The following is an 18,220-nucleotide window of genomic DNA, read 5'->3' on the forward strand; positions in this document are numbered from 1 at the left end:
ATTTTGCGTTTAGTGTAAATGGAGTGTTCATAAATGTTAATAACACCTTTCGATCACCGAACATCAAATCATCTCTGGTATCATATATCCAGTAATAAAATTTCTCGGGAAAGCAGAATATCGTACGAATTTATTCGATGTGTCCACAGGTGCCATCGATTGCTCAGAAATTTCTCGCGTACCTTCCTTGGTATAGTGTTTACATGCGTACGCAAGAACATTCACAGTAGCTGACACAAATAACAGAACCTCAGGAGCACCCCTTATCTTATAAGAACTCATAGTATATCAAGTTGTGAGACTATTGTTTACCAGTTAATCCCGGATTTCTACAGCTAACAAAGTTCAGTTTCAACTGTCGGCCACAGTGATTGCTCACAAGAATCTCCACAAACGCTTCTTTCACCCCCGTAACAAATGCAGACTTGACATATCTGAAACAATCCTGAGCTTTTCGATGTCCGCATTCCCAGTTCCCAGACCCAAAACACAACGAAAAGGAACCCAAAAAAAAAACCGACTAATCTCCACGTGTAGAAGGAAACTTAGCTGCATGCTCCGGCATCAACCTCTTCACGGGCGATGGAGTAACAACAACCGTGTTTATTGTCGTAGTCTTGCCCGCTCTAACCGCAGGATCATAAACGGCGGTTGAAGCAAAAAACTTCATCGCAAACGTCCTATCCAGCGCAGGATTCGGCGTCAACCCTTTCTCAGGGCATGCGATACTCCTGTTCATATGTCAGCTCATAGTTCCTGCACGCTCTTTTTTTTGTGGCGCACTTACTTTTCACCCGCGCCCTCCCCAACAGCCACTTCACTCCCCGCGTCACAACCCAGCGTGCTATACGGACTACACGTCCCGCCAAAGTCCGGCCCCATGGACCACATCCTGCCAATGGGCATCTCCAACTTGCGGCACGTCGTTGGAAGTTGGGTTTCGTACCACTGACACACCTCCCTGGGGGCGGGCTCCATGTTTGGGTCTTGCTAGCAGAGATACACAGCGCCAGGGTGGCCGGCGCCGGGGACGCATTTGCAGGGGTCAGAGGTTGAGTCGTTTTGGCGGATAGCAAGAGCGGTATCTGAACCAGCAGTTGGCGGGGTGCAGCCTGGTGGGGGCGTGTTTGCTGGTGATGGTGTCTGCGCTGCGGGTGTTGCGATAGCGGCGGAGCTGGGATCTGGGCTTAGACTTGAGCTTGGTGTCCCAGAGGAAGCAGAAGGATGGTCCATCACGTTGAAGCACTTGGTCGCTCTGACGACGCTGGAAGGAACCACTGAAATATTCATCCCTTTGAAGCCAGGGTAGACAATCTTCCTGCAGGGCTATGTCAGTCGCACCTTCACTGCTGACCACTATGGAACGCCAGCTTGCTTCACGACTTACTTAGGACTGTCCGGCACGGGAAGCGGCGCATCCGGCTACGGTAGAAGCTCCATCTCGTCCCCATCTTTACACCCAGTGCTTTTGTACAGATGGCAGTGGCCTCGAAAGTTAGGCCCGGTCAACGAGGGATTTGCGAGACCGCCCTGAATATCTCGGCATTCTTTGGTCATCTTGGAGTACTCCCACCACTCGCAACTCCGCGGGCTCTGACCGCAGATGTACAGCGAACCTGGGTCCCGATGCGGGGCTTGCATGTCGTGTTATTCAAGGGAGGTAAACCGGCGTTTGTGGTTGGTGGCGGGGTCGGTGGTTGCGTTGGAGCCTGCCGCAAGGCCAGAGCGTGGGAGATTATGGCGCGCATTACTGGCCCTCGATGTTCAAAAGGCTCGTAGAGGTAGTCAAGGTAGAATGAAGAAGATATGGTCGTCAAGAATCGCGCTCGTCAATGGAACTTGAGGCGTAAGTGTTGGTTTTGAGGGGTGATGGTACGGAAAGCTGATACGAAGTTCTGGCGCCTGGGTAGCGCATACTGGCCCCCTATATACAGTACCTCGCGCGCGAAGGGTGTCGATACGGCATCTCGTCGGTCAGTATGTCACTGCTTCTCACATTGCGTTGAAAGGATCATTGAAGAAATGGCCGGCGATCAGAAATCTTAGAAGCATCAACTGAATTACATACTCAACCAGGCGAACTCGATACACAAACAGAACCATACATTACAGAAATTGAAATGTAGGCGCGCAGCTCATAGAGTGTTTAGCCACTCTACTATACAGTTATTGACTAGTTTTATGAGCTGTCAGCGTAAAATTCATAGTAGGGTCTCAAGGATTCCTCTTTTTATCTTCAGCCGCTGTGGGCAGTGGTACGAGAACACACCTTTCGTTTAACAAGCATGGGTACATTTCCTTCCACTATTTCTGCCCAAAAATTACCCCGGGATTCTGCTGCGCGAGCTTCATCTGCTCCCGGTGCTTGTGGAATTTGAACCAAATGCCAAACACCAAGCCCAAGACCGAGCAGCTCGCAGATACGACGACGCCTATAAAAGCACCCTTGCTGAGACCGGCAATCTTGTCATCGGAAGGCTTTTCTTGGGAACTAGAGGACTCGATGGGAGAGGGCTGTGAAGCAGCAGCGTTGGTAGACGTCTGTTTCGCAATGGTAGACGTAGGACGGGACGTTGCAACCGTGCCAGTGCCTGGAGACAATTATTCACTGCAGAGTCGAGTCACATCCCAGGCTTACTTATCACTTCACTCGCTGCCGTCAAGGTCGCCGGTGCCTGCTCCACACCCTCAGGCGTGTACGCCGCCCCGAGTGCCTGGCTACAGTAGCTGTCATACACTTGCGTCCCTGCGTCGACGTCGCTCTGCTGGGGCGTCGAGCATAGGTATGTCGCGCAGCTTGAGATGAAAGCATGTGCGACGGTTGCAGATTGTGGCCGGCAGTAGCAGCCATTAATCCAGGGCGCGGAACAGGAGAGATGGATGGCGACGTCGCCGCCTATGTCGGGGGTGTCGTTGTCGCCAACTGTGCATGGTGAGAATCCGTAGCTGTGAAAGTGGAAAGCGAAGCGTACTGTCCCAGACGCACTGATTAATGCACGCTGGTAGGAGAGAATATCCCTTCTCAAACTTTATCGAGGCTCCGAGGGTTGCTGGGTCATTTGCTTGCGCGGCGAGAGCAGCTGCGAACAAAATGACGGCTAGATTCAAAGAAAGCATTCTGCCTCCACATAGACGTCTGATACTTGTTGGAGGCCTGATCATCGCGAGGTAGGACACATCTCAGAGCGGAGGCCACCCGCTGTATATGCGGTTACCAGCCCACGTCCTTGTGGCTGACAGTAGAACGGTCCAGTCCAGCTCGAAAAGCAACTATGCATAGCTACATTGCGTGGTCTTGGCGATCAAACAGACAGCTATATTTTCGCTGTTGTGGCTCACAGATAGGCGATGCTGCCTGGGGCCAGCTGAAATGTAATGACCAATGATCACGAAGGCACGCCGATAGGGCTGCAGGTTGTTCCAATTGCCAAGCAGCCAAAAGGCAAAGCCCATCGAGGCTCGACTCGGGGAAGAACTGGCATAGGCCGGGGAGGGCGTCGTTGGTGGTACAGCGATTTCAGCGGAGACGGAACTTACCGCATAGAAAGGAGCTGAATCGTATCTAGCATATCCATACCGAAGACCCTCGACCACCCACGACCACCAAGAGCACCAAGACAGGCAAATTGGTATTGTGAAGCATGCGCGGGACAGAAGGTGTGGAACAGGTTGGAGGCGGCTTACAATGGGTGCGCGAACAGAGAAAGGCGTGCCAAGTTACTATGAGCAGGAACCTCACCTGACCGAAGCCTTGTACAGGACATCTGGACCCAAGGTCGCAACCTCGAACATGATGCCGAGAAATAACAAATTGCACAGCCTACATCCTTCCGAGAGAGATCGTTCCTATAGCCCTTCGTAGCTTTGTTGACATGCACATTGTGGCATCACGCGCTCCAGAAGACAAGATGTCTCGACACCACGGAACCGTTCTCGCTATCGAAAGGAAGCTCGGCGGTTCTTGGGAGCATCGATGTTCGTTCTCCCCAGCTAATACAACCACAGCCCGATACAGGACGAACTGCAGTCAAATTATCCTGGGTGCAACTTTCTGAGGAGCAGAAGGGGAGCGGGAGCGCGCAGAGTTTTATTGGGGAAAGGCCGATGAGTCAGCGCTTGGTCAGCGTGCGGCGGCTCGTCTCGGGCGGAACGACTGAGCGGTGCCGAGTGGCAATCGCATTCCGACTGCGCTGCGCCGCCAACATTGGTTCTTTCTCACGCCTCCAGCGACGACGTCGGCGTTGCCTCTAGGTCTCCTGCCGTCACGATGGATGCATAGACGCCTCTAAAGCGACGCTTCGCTGCGCGCTTTAGAGCGCTCGAAATCACCCACACGCCCCACCAAAGGCGTCCTGCCAACCCATTCCATTTGCAGCCATGGGGAAAGGCAGGAAAGCCAGCACGGTGCCAGTCACTTCGGGCGCGAGGCGCTACGGCGCATCCCGCATCAGAACCAACGACATCGACGCGCTCGTGGACCAACTCGACACGCTCAACCTCTCCCAGCACACCGACGATGCCTCCGATTACGACTCCGACTACGAGCCCAGACCTAAGCCGAAACCCCGCCAGCCCTTCCGCTTCTTCGCGCTCCCCTCGGAGCTCCGCATCCGTGTCCTCGAGCTCCTCCTCACCCAGACCAAGACAGTCGACCTCGACCCCGCAAACAGCCGCACCCTGCTCCCCGCGCTGCGCCTCTTCTTCGTCTCCCGCCGCATGCACGACGAGGCCTCGCACGTCTTCTACGCGACAAACACCTTCCGCGTCTTCGCCATCAGCGGCCGGTTTTTTCATACGAAGAAGCAGCTCCTCACGCGCCTGCCGCAGCATTACATCGCGCGGATGCGCAGCCTGGAGCTCCGCCTCGGCCCAGGCTTTAACAAGCCGCCGAAAGGCTGGGTCGTGGATGGGCGGCTCCAGCTACATGCTGCGACCAACGTGCGCACGCTCAAGGTGTTTGTCGAGCTGGATCCTGCGAGCCATCCGAGCTTCGAGGCGTTCCGGAAGGAAACGTGTGCCGAGGCGGAGCAGTTCTTTACCGTCTTTAGCGCGGGGCTGCTGGGATGTTTGTTTGGGGAGCTGAGCCAGCTGAGGAAGGTCGAGTTCGATGCGTATCCGGGCATCTCGAGGAGCAGTCCGCTGATGAGGGCGTTGGTGGAGCAGACGAGGGTTGGCGGCAAGGAGGTCGCCTGGGGTCCCGAGAGAGGGTGGGATAAGATTGTGGACACGGACTTGGGAGGGATGCTGCAGAAGTTGGGGATTGGGATGTGATGTCTTCGTGGCTATTCAATTGTCCATAAGCGGCAGCAGTCTCGAACAGCTCCATCTGCGATCAAAGTTCGCCGAGTTATCCCAGGATGCGTATTGCGAACCACAAACAAAAATCGTGATGAGTATTAGTAACTATCAACAAGACGTTGCACGACAAATCTCCTTCTCTCCGTATCGAACTTTCCCTAACCAAGAACCGTCGCGGTCGGCAGTGGTACAATGAATGGACCTTGTGGAGATTGTCAGAAGGCACCGAGACGCTTCATCTACAGGGCCTAATGTCTGCTCGCTTCGTCCACCAAGACCACACGCGCAGAAGGCTCACGCAAGTGGCACTTGATATCACACAAGCATGCCCGCGGCAGCGAAACTACGCGCAACACCAGGGACGCGCCATGCTCATCCATCTGAACTTCGGCTTCAACTTCACTTCCAACTATCAATCCGCTTTCCTCGTCTTTCGCCCTAGTCAACGTCGTCCGCACGCTCAGTTGCACCGCATGCGATCACACGCCAACATGGCGACGCCTTCCTCCTCGACAACAACATCCTGCCTCCTGCGCCGCGGCTTCGGCACCAGCGCCTCCGCCCACCGCTTGACCACCATGCTCTCCACGCCCCGCTTCCTCCGCCCCGCCGCAAACTGCAGCTTCTCGTTGCCCACCACCCCAGTCAGCACGTTGCCGTTGCTCGGCGCGCCCAGGCCAGCGACCACCCCGTCTCCGCCCTGCACCACGTTCGAGAAGCTCGTCAGCATCGTCTGCACGCCGCTGACAAAGTCCTTCCCGTCGAACTCGCAGTGCCCGCCCGCCGGCGTGTTGTCAACCGTCTGCAGCGCGTTAATTTGGGCTGCACCTAGGCCGGCGTTCGCGGCGAGCTGCTCGTACGCGACGACGGCCTGCGGGATGGCGTCTTGGAGGAGTGTGAGCTCCGACTGGGTCGACTGGTAGTGGATGCGGAGCGTGCTCATGACGGCGGCGGCGTTGGCGAAGTTGACCTGCGGGGGCATGGCGCCGCAGTTGAGCTCGACGGCCGAGTTGGCAAAGTTCTGCATCTGCGCCGGGATGAAGAAGCCGCTCATGAGCAAGCTACCTCCACTGACGCCGGTGAATTTGACGTTGGCGGCATCGAAGGCGACGAGCTGCGGCATGGCTTTTGTGACGAAGTCGGACACGGCCTGCGCGTGGGCGACGCCGTCGGTGCGGTCGAGGCCCGAGCCGCCGCCCCAGAAGAGGTTGGCGTTGGGCGCGAGGAGCGCGACGCCCATGGTGTTGGCTTGGAGGTTTTGGTTGGGGAAATCGAAGAAGGATTGGCCGCCGTCGCCGTGGAGGAGCACGTTGACACCTGCATACTTTATTAGCATACAGCCCAATTGCAAGAATTGAATGGAGCAGAATGAAAGGAAGGAACGTACCCATCGTGCCATTCGCACCGCTCGCCGCCGCCGCACCAGGCACGCCACTCGCAGCCGTGAACTGGTCCGCCGGCGCCGCAATCTTGAACCGGATGGGCAGCTGGTTGATGTTGACGGTGGCATCCAGGATCATCGAACCGTCCGTCGCCTGCGAGATGCCCTGCGGGATCTGCGCCGCTTGCTGCTGAGCCGTGGCCCGCTGTCTGCCGCCTCGCTGCGGCGCACACGCCGCGAGGGCGACCAGCGATGCAAACGCGAATCCGTACATCTTGTCTGTCGAACTGAACTATGAACAAAAACAGTGCACAGCACTAGGGAATAGAAATTATGAAGAAGTGAACGAAAAAGCGGACCGGCCGGGACACAAGAATCGAAACACAACACACGACAACCCTACGGTAGACAGGACAGCTCTCAATCACGACAGGACGGACGGGAGGTGAGGAAGGAGATCTCTTTGCTGTGGGGAACGCTCCATGCTATGTACACTTACATGTCGTGGGTCAAACGCCGCCTAGCAGCCAAGGCAGCGCGCACCGACAGTGCGCAGGTTTGCCGCTCTTCATCGAGCTTGACATGGTGCGCGTGCTAGCCGGTTTGGGCGGGATATGTTTGATGTGCGAGGTGTGGCACGCAGAGGGTGTCGCATTGGAGGCGTGCATGTTTCGGGGCGGGCTTGGCGGGAACTTGTCTCGTTGTGTCTTTGGGGTGAGCGGGTTAATTCTAGGGGCAAGTGATCTTCCAGATGTGCTTCAGAGGGACTATGCATATTATCAGTAGCTTATAGCGGAGAGTGATGGATATGCGAGCAGTAGTCGAGAGGTGAATGCGGGTGTTGATGGAGTTCGCGGCGAGGCTCGGCTCTTGTAGCCTGAGGCATGAGCGACCCGCCTGTTATTGCCTACCTCAGAGGTGCACGATGAAACACCACCATCAGGCCAGACGGTTCGCAGGCCCCCAAGACTTCTCAGGCCAGGCTGATTAAAGATGGCCACTCTTTCAAGGAAATGCGGAGGAAGTTCTCCGCCCGCATTCTAAACCTCCGCCATGCACATGCTCGGTGCACTGAGATACAGGCATGCATATTCGTTCAAGTCGCTGCACAGGGGAACGATCTCGCAGTGTTGGCAGACGGTTGCGAGGTTTCAGCCTATGTCAAGGTTGGGAATAGCAGTTAGCATACGCGTACATCCTCATTACGTTCTTCGAACAGTCTCGCTCTGACGTGTGGTTTGGTCAATTGGTATCATCATTTGTGGTCTGTTCGAGTGTGACATAGTTCGGCCGGCCCCGCTCGTGTGCAAAGGATGCTCGCAACTGGTCTCGAGTTGTCGTTTTGAGGATCATTCCATTGCTAGCTTTTTGCAATGTCTACCTCCAAGTGTTCGCCCCATAAATGCATTTCGCCATTTCCGTAACCCATGAATGTTGGAGAAGAGCTAGAAAAGGAACACCTCACATCACGACGCCGGAGTTGGACGCGATACGCTGTGCGATCGTTAGCGATAGTGCAGGCAAAGTTTTCGGCGCTACTCACCGGCCAGAGCTCAGCGGCCTCCTTTCCGACGGGGCCAGTGATGGCAGAGCCCTTCATTTCACCCTTGGGGTTGACAATCTGCGCGAAATCAGCTCATTGTCCATGGGAAAGTTGTTCCGCGCCACTCACAACACCAGCGTTGTCCTCGAAGTACAGGAAGACACCGTCACCCCGTCTCCAGGGCTTGCTCTGTCGGACAATGACGGCGGGCATGACCTTCTTTCGGAGCTCAGGCTTTCCCTTCTTGACGGTCGCCATGACCATGTCACCGACACCGCCAGCGGGCAGGCGGTTGAGACGCGCACCGATACCCTTGACGGAGATGATGTAGAGGTTACGGGCGCCGGAGTTGTCGCAGCAGTTCATGACGGCACCGCTATGTCCCAATTAGCCCATGTCCTTCAGCATCCCCAGCATTCTGTTCGAGCGTCGCATTCGGTGTTCGAGGAGCGTGATTGCGTCGCAGAGGGTACGTACACAGGCAGACCGAGGGTCATCTTGAGCTTGTTTCCGGAGGAACCACGACTGCATCTCAGTTAGCGGAATGCCCAGCCTGCGTTGCCTGCGCTGCGGGTGCAGCGTGTGTGTGTGACATACCCGCGCTTGGAAGCCATTGTATCGGATTACGGGGAGGATAAGTCGTGGGGTGGATCGGGTGCGTCGTCGCGGGTTGTCGATGTCGATGGTCGCTGCCAAAAACGCAAAGTCGAAATGGCGTTGTGCGGGACCTCGCTTCAACGAAATTCCGACGACGCTATCCCGCCACCGGCTAGCGCAATGATGAGGACCCCACCTTCTCTTCCGTTCAAAGCTTCTCTCGTTATACAGCACATGATTTCTATAAGGAAGGTGTAGAGGCGAGCATATTTTAGGATGTAACTCCAGTCCTTGTCAGCACGTAGGTGGGCCCTCTGCCCTGGCATGAATTTCTTCAGGGACCATGACCTCACGGATATATGATGTGATCTTTTCTGTTCAATCGCACGATGCACGTGTGGAGGACGGGTTGATCATTTGCACATAAACGAGGCTTGAGGTTTGCTACACGGCCGCGAATTCGAAGACACGTAGCCTCGATGGCCACCGTGAGTCGGCTATTTGGGTAATGCTGGCAATACTCGCGTGGCTGTCTGAGCCATTCGCATTGAGATGCTCCCCGCAGTCGGATTGCTATCGAAGGGAAGGGTTGCATTGCCTGAGTCAATTTATCAACAAACTGATATTGAAGCGTTCCAATCCAACCCTGGCGTCTTCCATCCAGTCCCAAGGAGACCTTTCTTTAGTTGGGTCAAGCTCGAAACATTCCCCAAGACGAAACGCAATTTGAATTTCGCGGAGAGAGGCGTTCCTTTGCTTAGCAAGTTCAGCGACTCTTTGCAGCCATTCTACCTCAGCAGGTCCAAAATCCTCCCAAGCAGTGCAGTGGCCGATTTGCTCATCCCATTGATGAAAGTCCCAGACGAGATTACGAAGTCTTGGTGCGGCAAGGATTTTGTTGCATAGCTCCTCTGGCTCCCACTTGTGAGACATTGTCCTCGAGAAGAGATGAAGGGATTCAAGACTAGTGAACTCTGAGAGGTCAAGCGGTCCTGCTTCTGGAACGTTGCCAATGTGCAGAAACCTCAACGTCTCTCTATGGCGATACAGAATGGATCGAAAGTCATGAAAATATCCGCGATTCGGGTACCAGTAGATCTCGTAGACGGTAAGACTTTCGAGCCCAAAAGGCCATTTCATCAGTTCAGCAAGAGCGGAAGGGCTTGCGTTACAGTGAGTAATGCTGAGAGTGGTAAATGTAGCAACGCCCTCCAATTCCTGGTGGCATCAAAACTCATGATCGATTAAGAAGGGTGCGTGAGCAAATACCTCTGGAAGTACAAATGCACTGTCAGGACCTACTTTTGCTATTCCATACAACCGCAAAGATCTGAGAGTCGGAACATGTTTAATGGCGAAGAGAAGGGCACCTGGCAATCCAATGACTGCCTCCGCGCATGGCCACCGGTTCCGGATGGATAGCTCCTTGACTCTACTTGTGTGTTGTAATATATGTTGGACGAAGGCCCAAAGACTCTTGCGACTTCCCAGCCCATCAGTTCCAAACGTGTTGTTGAAGTTACCACCGACTCTCAAACGATTGACATTTGGGAAGTGTGGGAAACCCACAGTGGTGGCGTCGACGCCTTCAGGCCACTCCCACCGGAAACTGATATCAAGTTCTCTACAGTGCTCTGCAATAGATCCGTCTGTTCGAAGCTTTCGGTAAAGTTTATCGTGTGCCTCACCAGATGAGATATCCTCACCAGAAAGCTTAATCCCCATATAATAGAATAGCAGCGGATACGCGAGCCTTCGAAAAGCTCTGCAGACAGCGCACAGAGACAGAGGTACACTATACATCTTTCCGGAAGGTGGTCTTTGTGCTCTTTGGTATCCAATGTCAACGGTATTGGTGAGGATCTTCAACACTAGCTCCTCCGGGAGACGAAGAACCGGGAAAGGTGGGCGTAAAGCGATGGCCAATTCGAACTCGGAGAGCTCGTAGAATGGTAGCTGGTTGAACAATTCAGGGTCGGCTTCATAGGGCACAGCTGGCCTTGGTGATTTCTTGAAAACCCTCTCAAGGATCAGTTCATTGCCATCCGTAACATGGAGCCGGAGCTGTCTGAAACGCCTCTTTCGTCTCTTGTTGTTCGACGGCATGTTCTTTGTGGGCCGCTAATGTAAGCATCTGAAGATGCCAAGGAAACAACAAAGTGTGGCATATGCAATGTTGTGATGGGCAAATACATGTGGAAACTTATCATGCCAAGGCCCACGTCACACATTGAAACCAAAAATAGCACATATCCCTACTGTAACATCGCGACCAAACCCTTTTAGGACATACGACTGCTCCACATCCTACGAATGAGCCGACAGCAAACTACCTATGCATTGGGACATGTCACATTGCTCAATTTTCTTCGATTTCATTGTCTCGAATCCAAGCTCAAATTCTAAGCAGGTTGTGGATTTGTTCATGTCCCCGAGGTTTGTGGGATCATCAGAGTGCTAATTTCTTGAGCACCTTGGAACGAACATGAAAGCGTGTCCAATGAGTCTTACAAGCTCCAAAGTAGCTGCCCGTTCACCCTAGTTTATATATGTACGTCATCGCCCAAAAAAAAGAGGGCTTTGGGTCTATTCTCTACTATACTGGACAGACAATAGACAAAGTCGCCTATACAACGAGACAGTAGAAGCGGATGTGTCATCCAGAACCGAGAGCTTGAATGGAATAGAAGACCCTTTCTGGGATCTACTCCGCGCTCAGTTCTCGCACAAAGCCAAATAAAATCGCATACCTTAACATGTGATTTCTTGTGTCCTGTTCCAGGACATGAAACTAGCGGAAAAATCCAAATCCTCAACCCTACGTCTGATGCGGGAATAGTGGAAACTTCATCTCCAGACTGCCAGTTCTTGAGACCATTAGTACTAGTACTTCTCCAGCGCTAGATTCCGGTAACAGCTCAGCGGACGCAAGCCATCAGAAAGCGCAGCTCCTGATAGTCCACTCTATCTCATCTGCAATTAGCCAATGTTGTCGCTATGAGGTTTACATTACGCGATATAATCGAATATCTTAGTATTATATAATAACTACTATAATTAAGCTTCTAATGTGAGTATCTGATTAAGACTACTCATCTCGTGCTTTGCAGCCTCCTTTCAGTGCCATTTACGACCTAACAGACTTCTACTTCAATGATAACGCCTAAATGTCTATCTCTTGCGTGAGTGCAGTAATGGTAAGCGGATTTGGTTTGAAGCGTATCTATGAAAGTCAAGTCTTGAACCCGGCCCTGGTCGCCTCAAACACATTAACAGAAGATATATCGCATATCTTCGACTAGACCGCGGCTGTTATCTTTGTTACAAAGGTGTCCTCACATGTCAAGATATCTGCAACTGCAGAACCGAACGAGCCATTTAAAATCTTACTATGATTCAACCAAACGCTGAAATATCGAAAAACAAGCGCAAAAAACGAAATCAATGCCGAAGTATTCATTACATTCGATTGGGGAACCCTTGAAAGATACTAAAAACTCAATATGCCAGTGAAGGCTCCTTCTTGCAGGAGATACATTTTACATGGTCGCATCGATGCAGGTGATCCTTGCCAACACAGACTGGCCGACTCTGATCGTTGTTCTTGTTACCAAGCCCGAAGGACTGGTTCCACGTTTGACCTACTCGAGTGAGTCAAAGGGCCCACACGCACGATTAAAATGAGACTGGACGTACATTCGCAGCACCGCCAGGCAGTCGTAACTTCAAAAAATTTGGCTCGATTCATTTCGGAAGAGTGGTAGGATAACTGCTTGGGGTGTCGATAAAGTAATTATGGATTGATCGTCGATTTTGATTGCAGAGAGTGAGTGTTTTTGTCGTTGACCCTGGGAATATATGTTTCTTGAAAGTAAATAGAGTTCGGGGTAGGGGGTTATATGTACACGGTTCCTCGTGATTGATCGCATAATTGGAGGGTGGGCTACATTAGCTCTCCACAGAGTGATGTGAATTATATATAGATCTTAGTCGTATTCCCACGTACAGATCCGCGGCACATCCATCATCTTTCGTTATTTACCCAATCAAGGCTCTCCTGTAGACCCTAGGAGCAGGTCACTATTCGTTATTTTACACCTTCGGAAACAGTTGTTACAGGTGGAGTCGTCGCCAGAAAGAATACTGCCACCTAATTCACTCGATCATTGAATCGAACTAATAGCAGCTTCTACTGAGTACTCACATACCCAGGAAGTGCATTCACAGAGTACACGAGTGCAACGTGTAGAATTTGACATAATTAACGAGCATGAGTGGAGCCTGGAGTGTTATTTTCCATACGATGGAATATGTTAACGGATGCGCACCCAAGGAAGATAGATGTGATTGTGTGAAAGGAAGCAAAGATGAAGGAGCTCCGTGGCAGGCCGTGTCGGCGTTTGTTCGATAAGCCAACATATAGCCACGCTTGTTAAGGTGTAGGGGTTATTAGGATCGGGACTTGTTCACTGTTACGCCTTCACAAAGACGAACGGGGCAATGAGGGCAACGAGGGCAACGCCTCGCCCTGTCCGCGAGATCGCTCCCGTTCAATCCACACCGATTGTATCTAGAGCTACGATTAGTATCTATCTACTGCCGACATCTCCACTCAAGGAGCCAACTGTACGACAAAGATGTTAGAGCCTCTTCCAGCATTGCATCGAGGAATGGGCGTGTCGATCGAGCTTTGCTGTGATATCTATCTCCAGGAGATTTCATGAGTGGCTTGATCCAGAGCTCCGTTCAGTCTATGTGCTGGTATTGATACCTCGTAGTCATGGCCAGTGGACTATGTACGCATAAAGCAGGCGGAAATTATGCAAGGGGAATGCTGTGTAGACATATGCTAAGAATAAATGAATGAGGCTACAAACTGTACAGTTTGCCCGGACTAGATCGAGCGCAAGCAGCAGAGCGGGTGTCTGGTGTTATATTAGGAGTATTGTATTATCTGCGATCTGAGCCCAGTTGCGCGATGACGTAGGAAATACTCCGCCCGCGCGAAGGTGGGGCAATTACAACCACAGACAAATCGGACCGTCTCCTCTTCCCCCACAAAGGCAAACACTAGGAGGTAGACTTGGCCTCGAACATAACAGTGGGTCTAAACTACGTGATCAAGCATCTTAATTCAAAACCAACTCCATCGCTACAACAATGTCATTTCATCTACTTCCTACCACAACTCCACCATGCAGACGCAGAAAGTACCCCTCTCTCCCCCAACCCTCAGAGAGATAGCCGTAGCCCTCCAGTTCCCCCTCGCCGCCAACTATAGCCACTCCACCGTCGACGTAGTGCAGTGCCCAGACCTTCGGAAAGCGCCTTTCTACCTCGCAACCGCCGGCCTCTCCGGGGCCGAAAAGATATCAGATGTAGGCGGCCAGCCCAATCTCTTCCCTACGCCCCGACTGGACTGCAAATGGAACCTCCTCGACATCGCACGCGCTATGGAGATGGCTCCCCACGGCGGCGGTCTTCTCGGCGCGGGAGCTGGTCCGTTCCACATCGTAGGGCATAATTGCGAGCTTGTTCCGAACATCGCGTGGAACGATGGTTTCGAGAATGCGACCAACAGTACCTATCTCGCGCAGATTAGACAAGGCGAGCCTAGTGTAGAGAAGAGTCCGAGTCTCGACTGCGCTCTCATGATTAACCTGTATGGCTCTCTCGGCCATTCTGGCCCCGTGATCAAGATCACCGCGCGGGGACGTGTAGGCGATGAGAAGAGTATTACAGAGCTTATGAGGAAGGCGCTCGCGAATGCCTACGGTGATCGCATGGTCAGCTTGGGCGGTGTGTTCGCCGTGAAGAAGGGAACGTCAAAGTACCACATCATGCCGGATTTCCCACCGGAGGAAGAACTGCCATTCAAAAACGCGAAGCAATTGAATGATTGGTTAACGTACCACGAATTTGAGGCGCCGGTTGTGTGTTTGAGTGTGCTGCATTCGGCAGACCCAGGGAAGAAGCTGGGGCTGAGGATGGAGGTAAGTCGTCTGTTTGATCATGACGTTTGGGTTTCTAATGTGTGAAAAGCATACGCATTGTGCGTCCATGGATGGAAGAGATGTCGGAGGCCATTACCATGGGGATATCAACGGGGAAGAAGTTGAGTACGAGGGGTACTTCAATGTGGCGAAGACGCTGTATCGGATAGAGAAGCCGGAGGTGACGCTGGAGAGGGACTTGCATGAGTAGTGAGCATTGTTCCGAGTAATCGATATCTGCCACGCATTGTTCTATAGTGATGGGATGTATAGCAAATTTTGCATCGTCGGGGATCACGATCTGGATGGAACTGAGCTACACTGATTGCAACGAGGACAACTGAAACACTCCAATTCCGGAAGATAGACCCAGAATACGATATCTTGCTCTGATCAAGTGTCAGCTAATTATTGGAAGAGTTCTCTCATTATTTCCTCTTATAACATTGCCGCTCTTCGCCTCGTGGACTGATAGTAATGTAAAAAAGGGCGCAGAACGAGGATGGCACCTACGGTAGGAAAAGGGCTAAGAAGAATACGCGATACTTATCACATTATTTCCATGCTTTTACGCCCAGCTGGCCAGCTCTTGCCTAGATCTGGTCGCACCCAACAGGAAGGCAAGCGCCAATCATGCTTTACACCTTGAGAAGTGGACGCAAACATCGCGCATCGTCGTCTACGTCGATCACAGACTTAAAACAGGTACTACCTCGTCATCGTACAGTGTCAGTCAGAGTGCCGTTCCCGGCACGCTTACTGTGGGAGGTTCAATTTTGCGACACACAACTAACGACAACTTCAGCGGGTGAACATAAGCACACAACCCAACTGCAGAGCATATAAAATCTCAGCTCGTCCATTTTGCATCAAAGTGTAATCGCACAATGGGAGCAGTCGACGCGAGAACAGCGTGTACGCCGGAAACAAGCCGGGTAAACAAGGATCCCCGCAGCCACGCCGCAACAAGTCGGAGCTTAATCAACTCCGTATGTAAGGGTGTGCAAGTCGCAGCCTCGGTTGCGCGCCATATCCAATGAGCTGGATGTAAACAAAGCGAACTGCTTTATCCGTACACGCCAAGACCGCCTCTCATCTATATGTCGGTGTTTGCGCTGCTTGTCTCATCGTCAGCTCTTCTTCCGCCGCGAAATGGTGAAGCAACTCGCGATAAGTGCGACAGACAAAGAATCGAGGACTGAGGTGCCGACGAATATGGTCGAGAAAGAGGTCGAGAATGATCAGGCTGTGGCGATCGAGGAGGATGGGAGAACCGTGCAGGGTGATGTGGTCGATTGGGCTGGCGAGGACGATGTCGAAAAGCCGCTGAACTGGACGAACAAGCGGAAGGCTAAGCAGATTGTTGTGATATGCTACAACACGTTCCTCACGTACGCAACGAGCTTGTACTTTTGCAGTCTGAGCACAAGCTGACAGCCTCCGAGGCCATTAGGCTCCACAATGTTTGCGCCCGCAATCCAGCAAGTCATGACAACGTTCCAGTCCTCAAACCCACTGCTTGCCAGTTTTGTCGTCTCGGTCTGGGTTCTTGGGTATTTCTTCGGACCACTTGTCATCGGGCCATTGTCGGAGCTCTACGGTCGACTGCCCATATATGCCATATGCAGCGTATTGTTCGTACTTGCCAACGTTGCTACGGCACTTGCGCCTTCGCTAGGATCTTTGATCTTCTTTCGGTTTCTGGCTGGCACTTTTGGAGCGTCGCCCATCACCATTGGCGCAGGCACGTTTGGGGATCTGATCAAGCCGCAGCATCGAGGAGGCATCATCGCGATTTGGTCTCTTGGACCGTTGCTAGGCCCTATCCTCGGACCAATTGCGGGCGGATATCTTGGTGAGGATGCAGGATGGAGGTGGATCTGTTGGGTACGTCGTATTGTCTTACTGAGTTTTCAAATTGGCTGACTGGATTCCAGGTTCTCGCAATCGCCGCTGGCGTCGGCAGTGTCGCCACCATTGTCTTCCAGGAGGAAACCTACCCGGTCGTATTACTAGAACGCAAAGCAGCAAGACTACGGAAAGAGACCGGGAACGAAAATCTGACTTCCGCTCTAGCTGGCGCAAAGATGAAACCGCGCGAGGTCTTCGCACGAGGAATCATTCGGCCCATGAGACTTTTGATCTTTAGTCCCATCGTAGCATCTCTGAGTATCTACCAAGGCCTCGTGTATGGCTTCATGTACTTACTTTTCACGACGTTCCCCATCGTCTTCCAATACCAGTACGGCTTCAGCACTGGAACGATTGGGCTGACGTATCTCGGAATGGGTGTCGGTTCATTAATTGGCCTCACGTGGGGCGGTGTATGGTCGGATGCCTTGTACAAAAAGAAGTCCAAAGAGGGAGCAGGAAGATGGAAACCAGAATATCGTCTGCTGCCGTTGGTGCCGGGTTGCCTATTTATCCCGATAGGACTGTTCTGGTATGGCTGGTCTGCGCAAGCTAAAGTACACTGGATTGTCCCAATTGTGGGCACGATGTTCATGGGGGTTGGCGTGAACATGGTTATGGTATTAAATCTCTCCCCTCTCCGACGCAACACACTGACCAAGCGCCAGATGTGCATTGTCACATATATCATTGATTCGTACCCTTTGTATGAAGCGTCTGCTTCTGGGGCTCTGACGGCGGTCCGATCTCTCATCGGCGCCCTCGTACCTCTATTCGGTCGCTCAATGTACCAAGCTCTGAATCTGGGTTGGGGCAACAGTTTATTGGGGTTTCTAGCGCTAGCTATGTGCCCTTTACCATGGCTCTTCCTAATGTACGGAGAAAGAATACGGACGAACCCAAGGTTCCAGGTAAAGATGTAAATGGTTCCGGTTCCGAGTGTTTTATTTACACTCTCCACTTCGACGCGTTCGGCCTTCCAGATCAATAGCATATGTCGTGTTGCGGGTCAACATCAGGGGCGGAGATGCATCCTCTGCAACCCACAGCCTTGCAGTCATCATCGTTGAAGCAGATGTTGCCGAAGCCGAAGCAGTAGTTTTGGCGTGGATCTAACCCCGTGATGGGGTCGCGTTTGGCCGAGACGGGTTTGGCCTGCAACTTACACGGATTAATCGCTGCTATAAGCCTTGTAAGGTTTGTATAAACTCACGACTTCGGTAGGGAGGGCTAGTACGGCTGTAAGGGTGGCGAGGAGGGTGAGGACGTGGAGACGCATAGTGACTTCTGGTTTCTCAAGTGAAGAAATCGGGACTGAGGCTGGATGATGCAAAATACAACCGTGTTCTGCACGCCTTATATACACTTCTTCCATCGGCACTGTCTATTGTGCGGCTCCCCTAGCCAAATCCTCTACGACTAGTTAGGTCTTCTTCTTACGCCGGGTAACATGGTAATCCTTCGAGGACACCAAAACAGACCCAATGCAGTATCTGC

At 52.5% G+C, this 18,220-nt stretch overlaps 10 protein-coding genes across 10 annotated transcripts; 3 read left to right on the top strand and 7 right to left on the bottom strand.

The window, feature by feature from the left end:
• Positions 1–329: 329 nt before the first annotated feature.
• CC84DRAFT_1264800 (uncharacterized protein) lies at positions 330–1,205 on the bottom strand. Its single transcript, XM_018185339.1, has 2 exons — positions 788–1,205; positions 330–731 (listed from the first exon to the last, which is right to left on the bottom strand). The coding sequence occupies exons 1-2, from the start codon at positions 976–978 to the stop codon at positions 521–523; spliced, it is 402 nt and encodes a 133-aa protein (XP_018029194.1). The 5' UTR covers positions 979–1,205; the 3' UTR covers positions 330–520.
• A 1,084-nt stretch (positions 1,206–2,289) lies between these two features.
• CC84DRAFT_1169950 (uncharacterized protein) lies at positions 2,290–3,596 on the bottom strand. Its single transcript, XM_018179800.1, has 3 exons — positions 2,973–3,596; positions 2,639–2,923; positions 2,290–2,591 (listed from the first exon to the last, which is right to left on the bottom strand). The coding sequence occupies exons 1-3, from the start codon at positions 3,115–3,117 to the stop codon at positions 2,305–2,307; spliced, it is 717 nt and encodes a 238-aa protein (XP_018029195.1). The 5' UTR covers positions 3,118–3,596; the 3' UTR covers positions 2,290–2,304.
• Positions 3,597–4,185: 589 nt separating this feature from the next.
• On the top strand, positions 4,186–5,271 carry CC84DRAFT_1200415 (uncharacterized protein; the record flags this gene model as incomplete). The annotated part of the gene is made up of 2 exons (XM_018181662.1): positions 4,186–4,404; positions 4,573–5,271. Exons 1-2 carry the CDS (start codon positions 4,378–4,380, stop codon positions 5,269–5,271), a joined length of 726 nt encoding a protein of 241 aa, XP_018029196.1. The 5' UTR covers positions 4,186–4,377.
• Positions 5,272–5,420: 149 nt separating this feature from the next.
• On the bottom strand, positions 5,421–7,100 carry CC84DRAFT_426518 (uncharacterized protein). Its single transcript, XM_018186186.1, has 2 exons — positions 6,686–7,100; positions 5,421–6,615 (listed from the first exon to the last, which is right to left on the bottom strand). Exons 1-2 carry the CDS (start codon positions 6,951–6,953, stop codon positions 5,759–5,761), a joined length of 1,125 nt encoding a protein of 374 aa, XP_018029197.1. The 5' UTR covers positions 6,954–7,100; the 3' UTR covers positions 5,421–5,758.
• A 755-nt stretch (positions 7,101–7,855) lies between these two features.
• Positions 7,856–8,862, bottom strand: CC84DRAFT_1158443 (ribosomal protein L14b/L23e). The gene is made up of 5 exons (XM_018177051.1): positions 8,820–8,862; positions 8,700–8,747; positions 8,352–8,598; positions 8,223–8,300; positions 7,856–8,173 (listed from the first exon to the last, which is right to left on the bottom strand). Exons 1-5 carry the CDS (start codon positions 8,834–8,836, stop codon positions 8,141–8,143), a joined length of 423 nt encoding a protein of 140 aa, XP_018029198.1. The 5' UTR covers positions 8,837–8,862; the 3' UTR covers positions 7,856–8,140.
• A 501-nt stretch (positions 8,863–9,363) lies between these two features.
• Positions 9,364–10,269, bottom strand: CC84DRAFT_426627 (uncharacterized protein). Its single transcript, XM_018186187.1, has one exon. It carries the CDS (start codon positions 9,957–9,959, stop codon positions 9,423–9,425), a length of 537 nt encoding a protein of 178 aa, XP_018029199.1. The 5' UTR covers positions 9,960–10,269; the 3' UTR covers positions 9,364–9,422.
• An 82-nt stretch (positions 10,270–10,351) lies between these two features.
• Positions 10,352–10,925, bottom strand: CC84DRAFT_1210676 (uncharacterized protein; the record flags this gene model as incomplete). Its single annotated transcript, XM_018182304.1, has 2 exons — positions 10,352–10,428; positions 10,508–10,925. The coding sequence occupies 2 exons, from the start codon at positions 10,923–10,925 to the stop codon at positions 10,352–10,354; spliced, it is 495 nt and encodes a 164-aa protein (XP_018029200.1).
• A 3,050-nt stretch (positions 10,926–13,975) lies between these two features.
• Positions 13,976–15,185, top strand: CC84DRAFT_1132340 (uncharacterized protein). Its single transcript, XM_018175930.1, has 2 exons — positions 13,976–14,812; positions 14,862–15,185. The coding sequence occupies exons 1-2, from the start codon at positions 14,015–14,017 to the stop codon at positions 15,021–15,023; spliced, it is 960 nt and encodes a 319-aa protein (XP_018029201.1). The 5' UTR covers positions 13,976–14,014; the 3' UTR covers positions 15,024–15,185.
• Positions 15,186–16,027: 842 nt separating this feature from the next.
• CC84DRAFT_1105757 (MFS transporter) lies at positions 16,028–17,646 on the top strand (the record flags this gene model as incomplete). Its single annotated transcript, XM_018175111.1, has 4 exons — positions 16,028–16,203; positions 16,258–16,699; positions 16,750–17,343; positions 17,392–17,646. 4 exons carry the CDS (start codon positions 16,028–16,030, stop codon positions 17,644–17,646), a joined length of 1,467 nt encoding a protein of 488 aa, XP_018029202.1.
• A 61-nt stretch (positions 17,647–17,707) lies between these two features.
• On the bottom strand, positions 17,708–18,002 carry CC84DRAFT_1223573 (uncharacterized protein; the record flags this gene model as incomplete). The annotated part of the gene is made up of 2 exons (XM_018183505.1): positions 17,708–17,884; positions 17,937–18,002. 2 exons carry the CDS (start codon positions 18,000–18,002, stop codon positions 17,708–17,710), a joined length of 243 nt encoding a protein of 80 aa, XP_018029203.1.
• Between the last annotated feature and the right edge of the window lie 218 nt (positions 18,003–18,220).

Source organism: Paraphaeosphaeria sporulosa, assembly GCF_001642045.1.
Source record: "Paraphaeosphaeria sporulosa strain AP3s5-JAC2a unplaced genomic scaffold CC84scaffold_17, whole genome shotgun sequence".
Taxonomy (NCBI): Eukaryota; Fungi; Ascomycota; class Dothideomycetes; order Pleosporales; family Didymosphaeriaceae; genus Paraphaeosphaeria; species Paraphaeosphaeria sporulosa.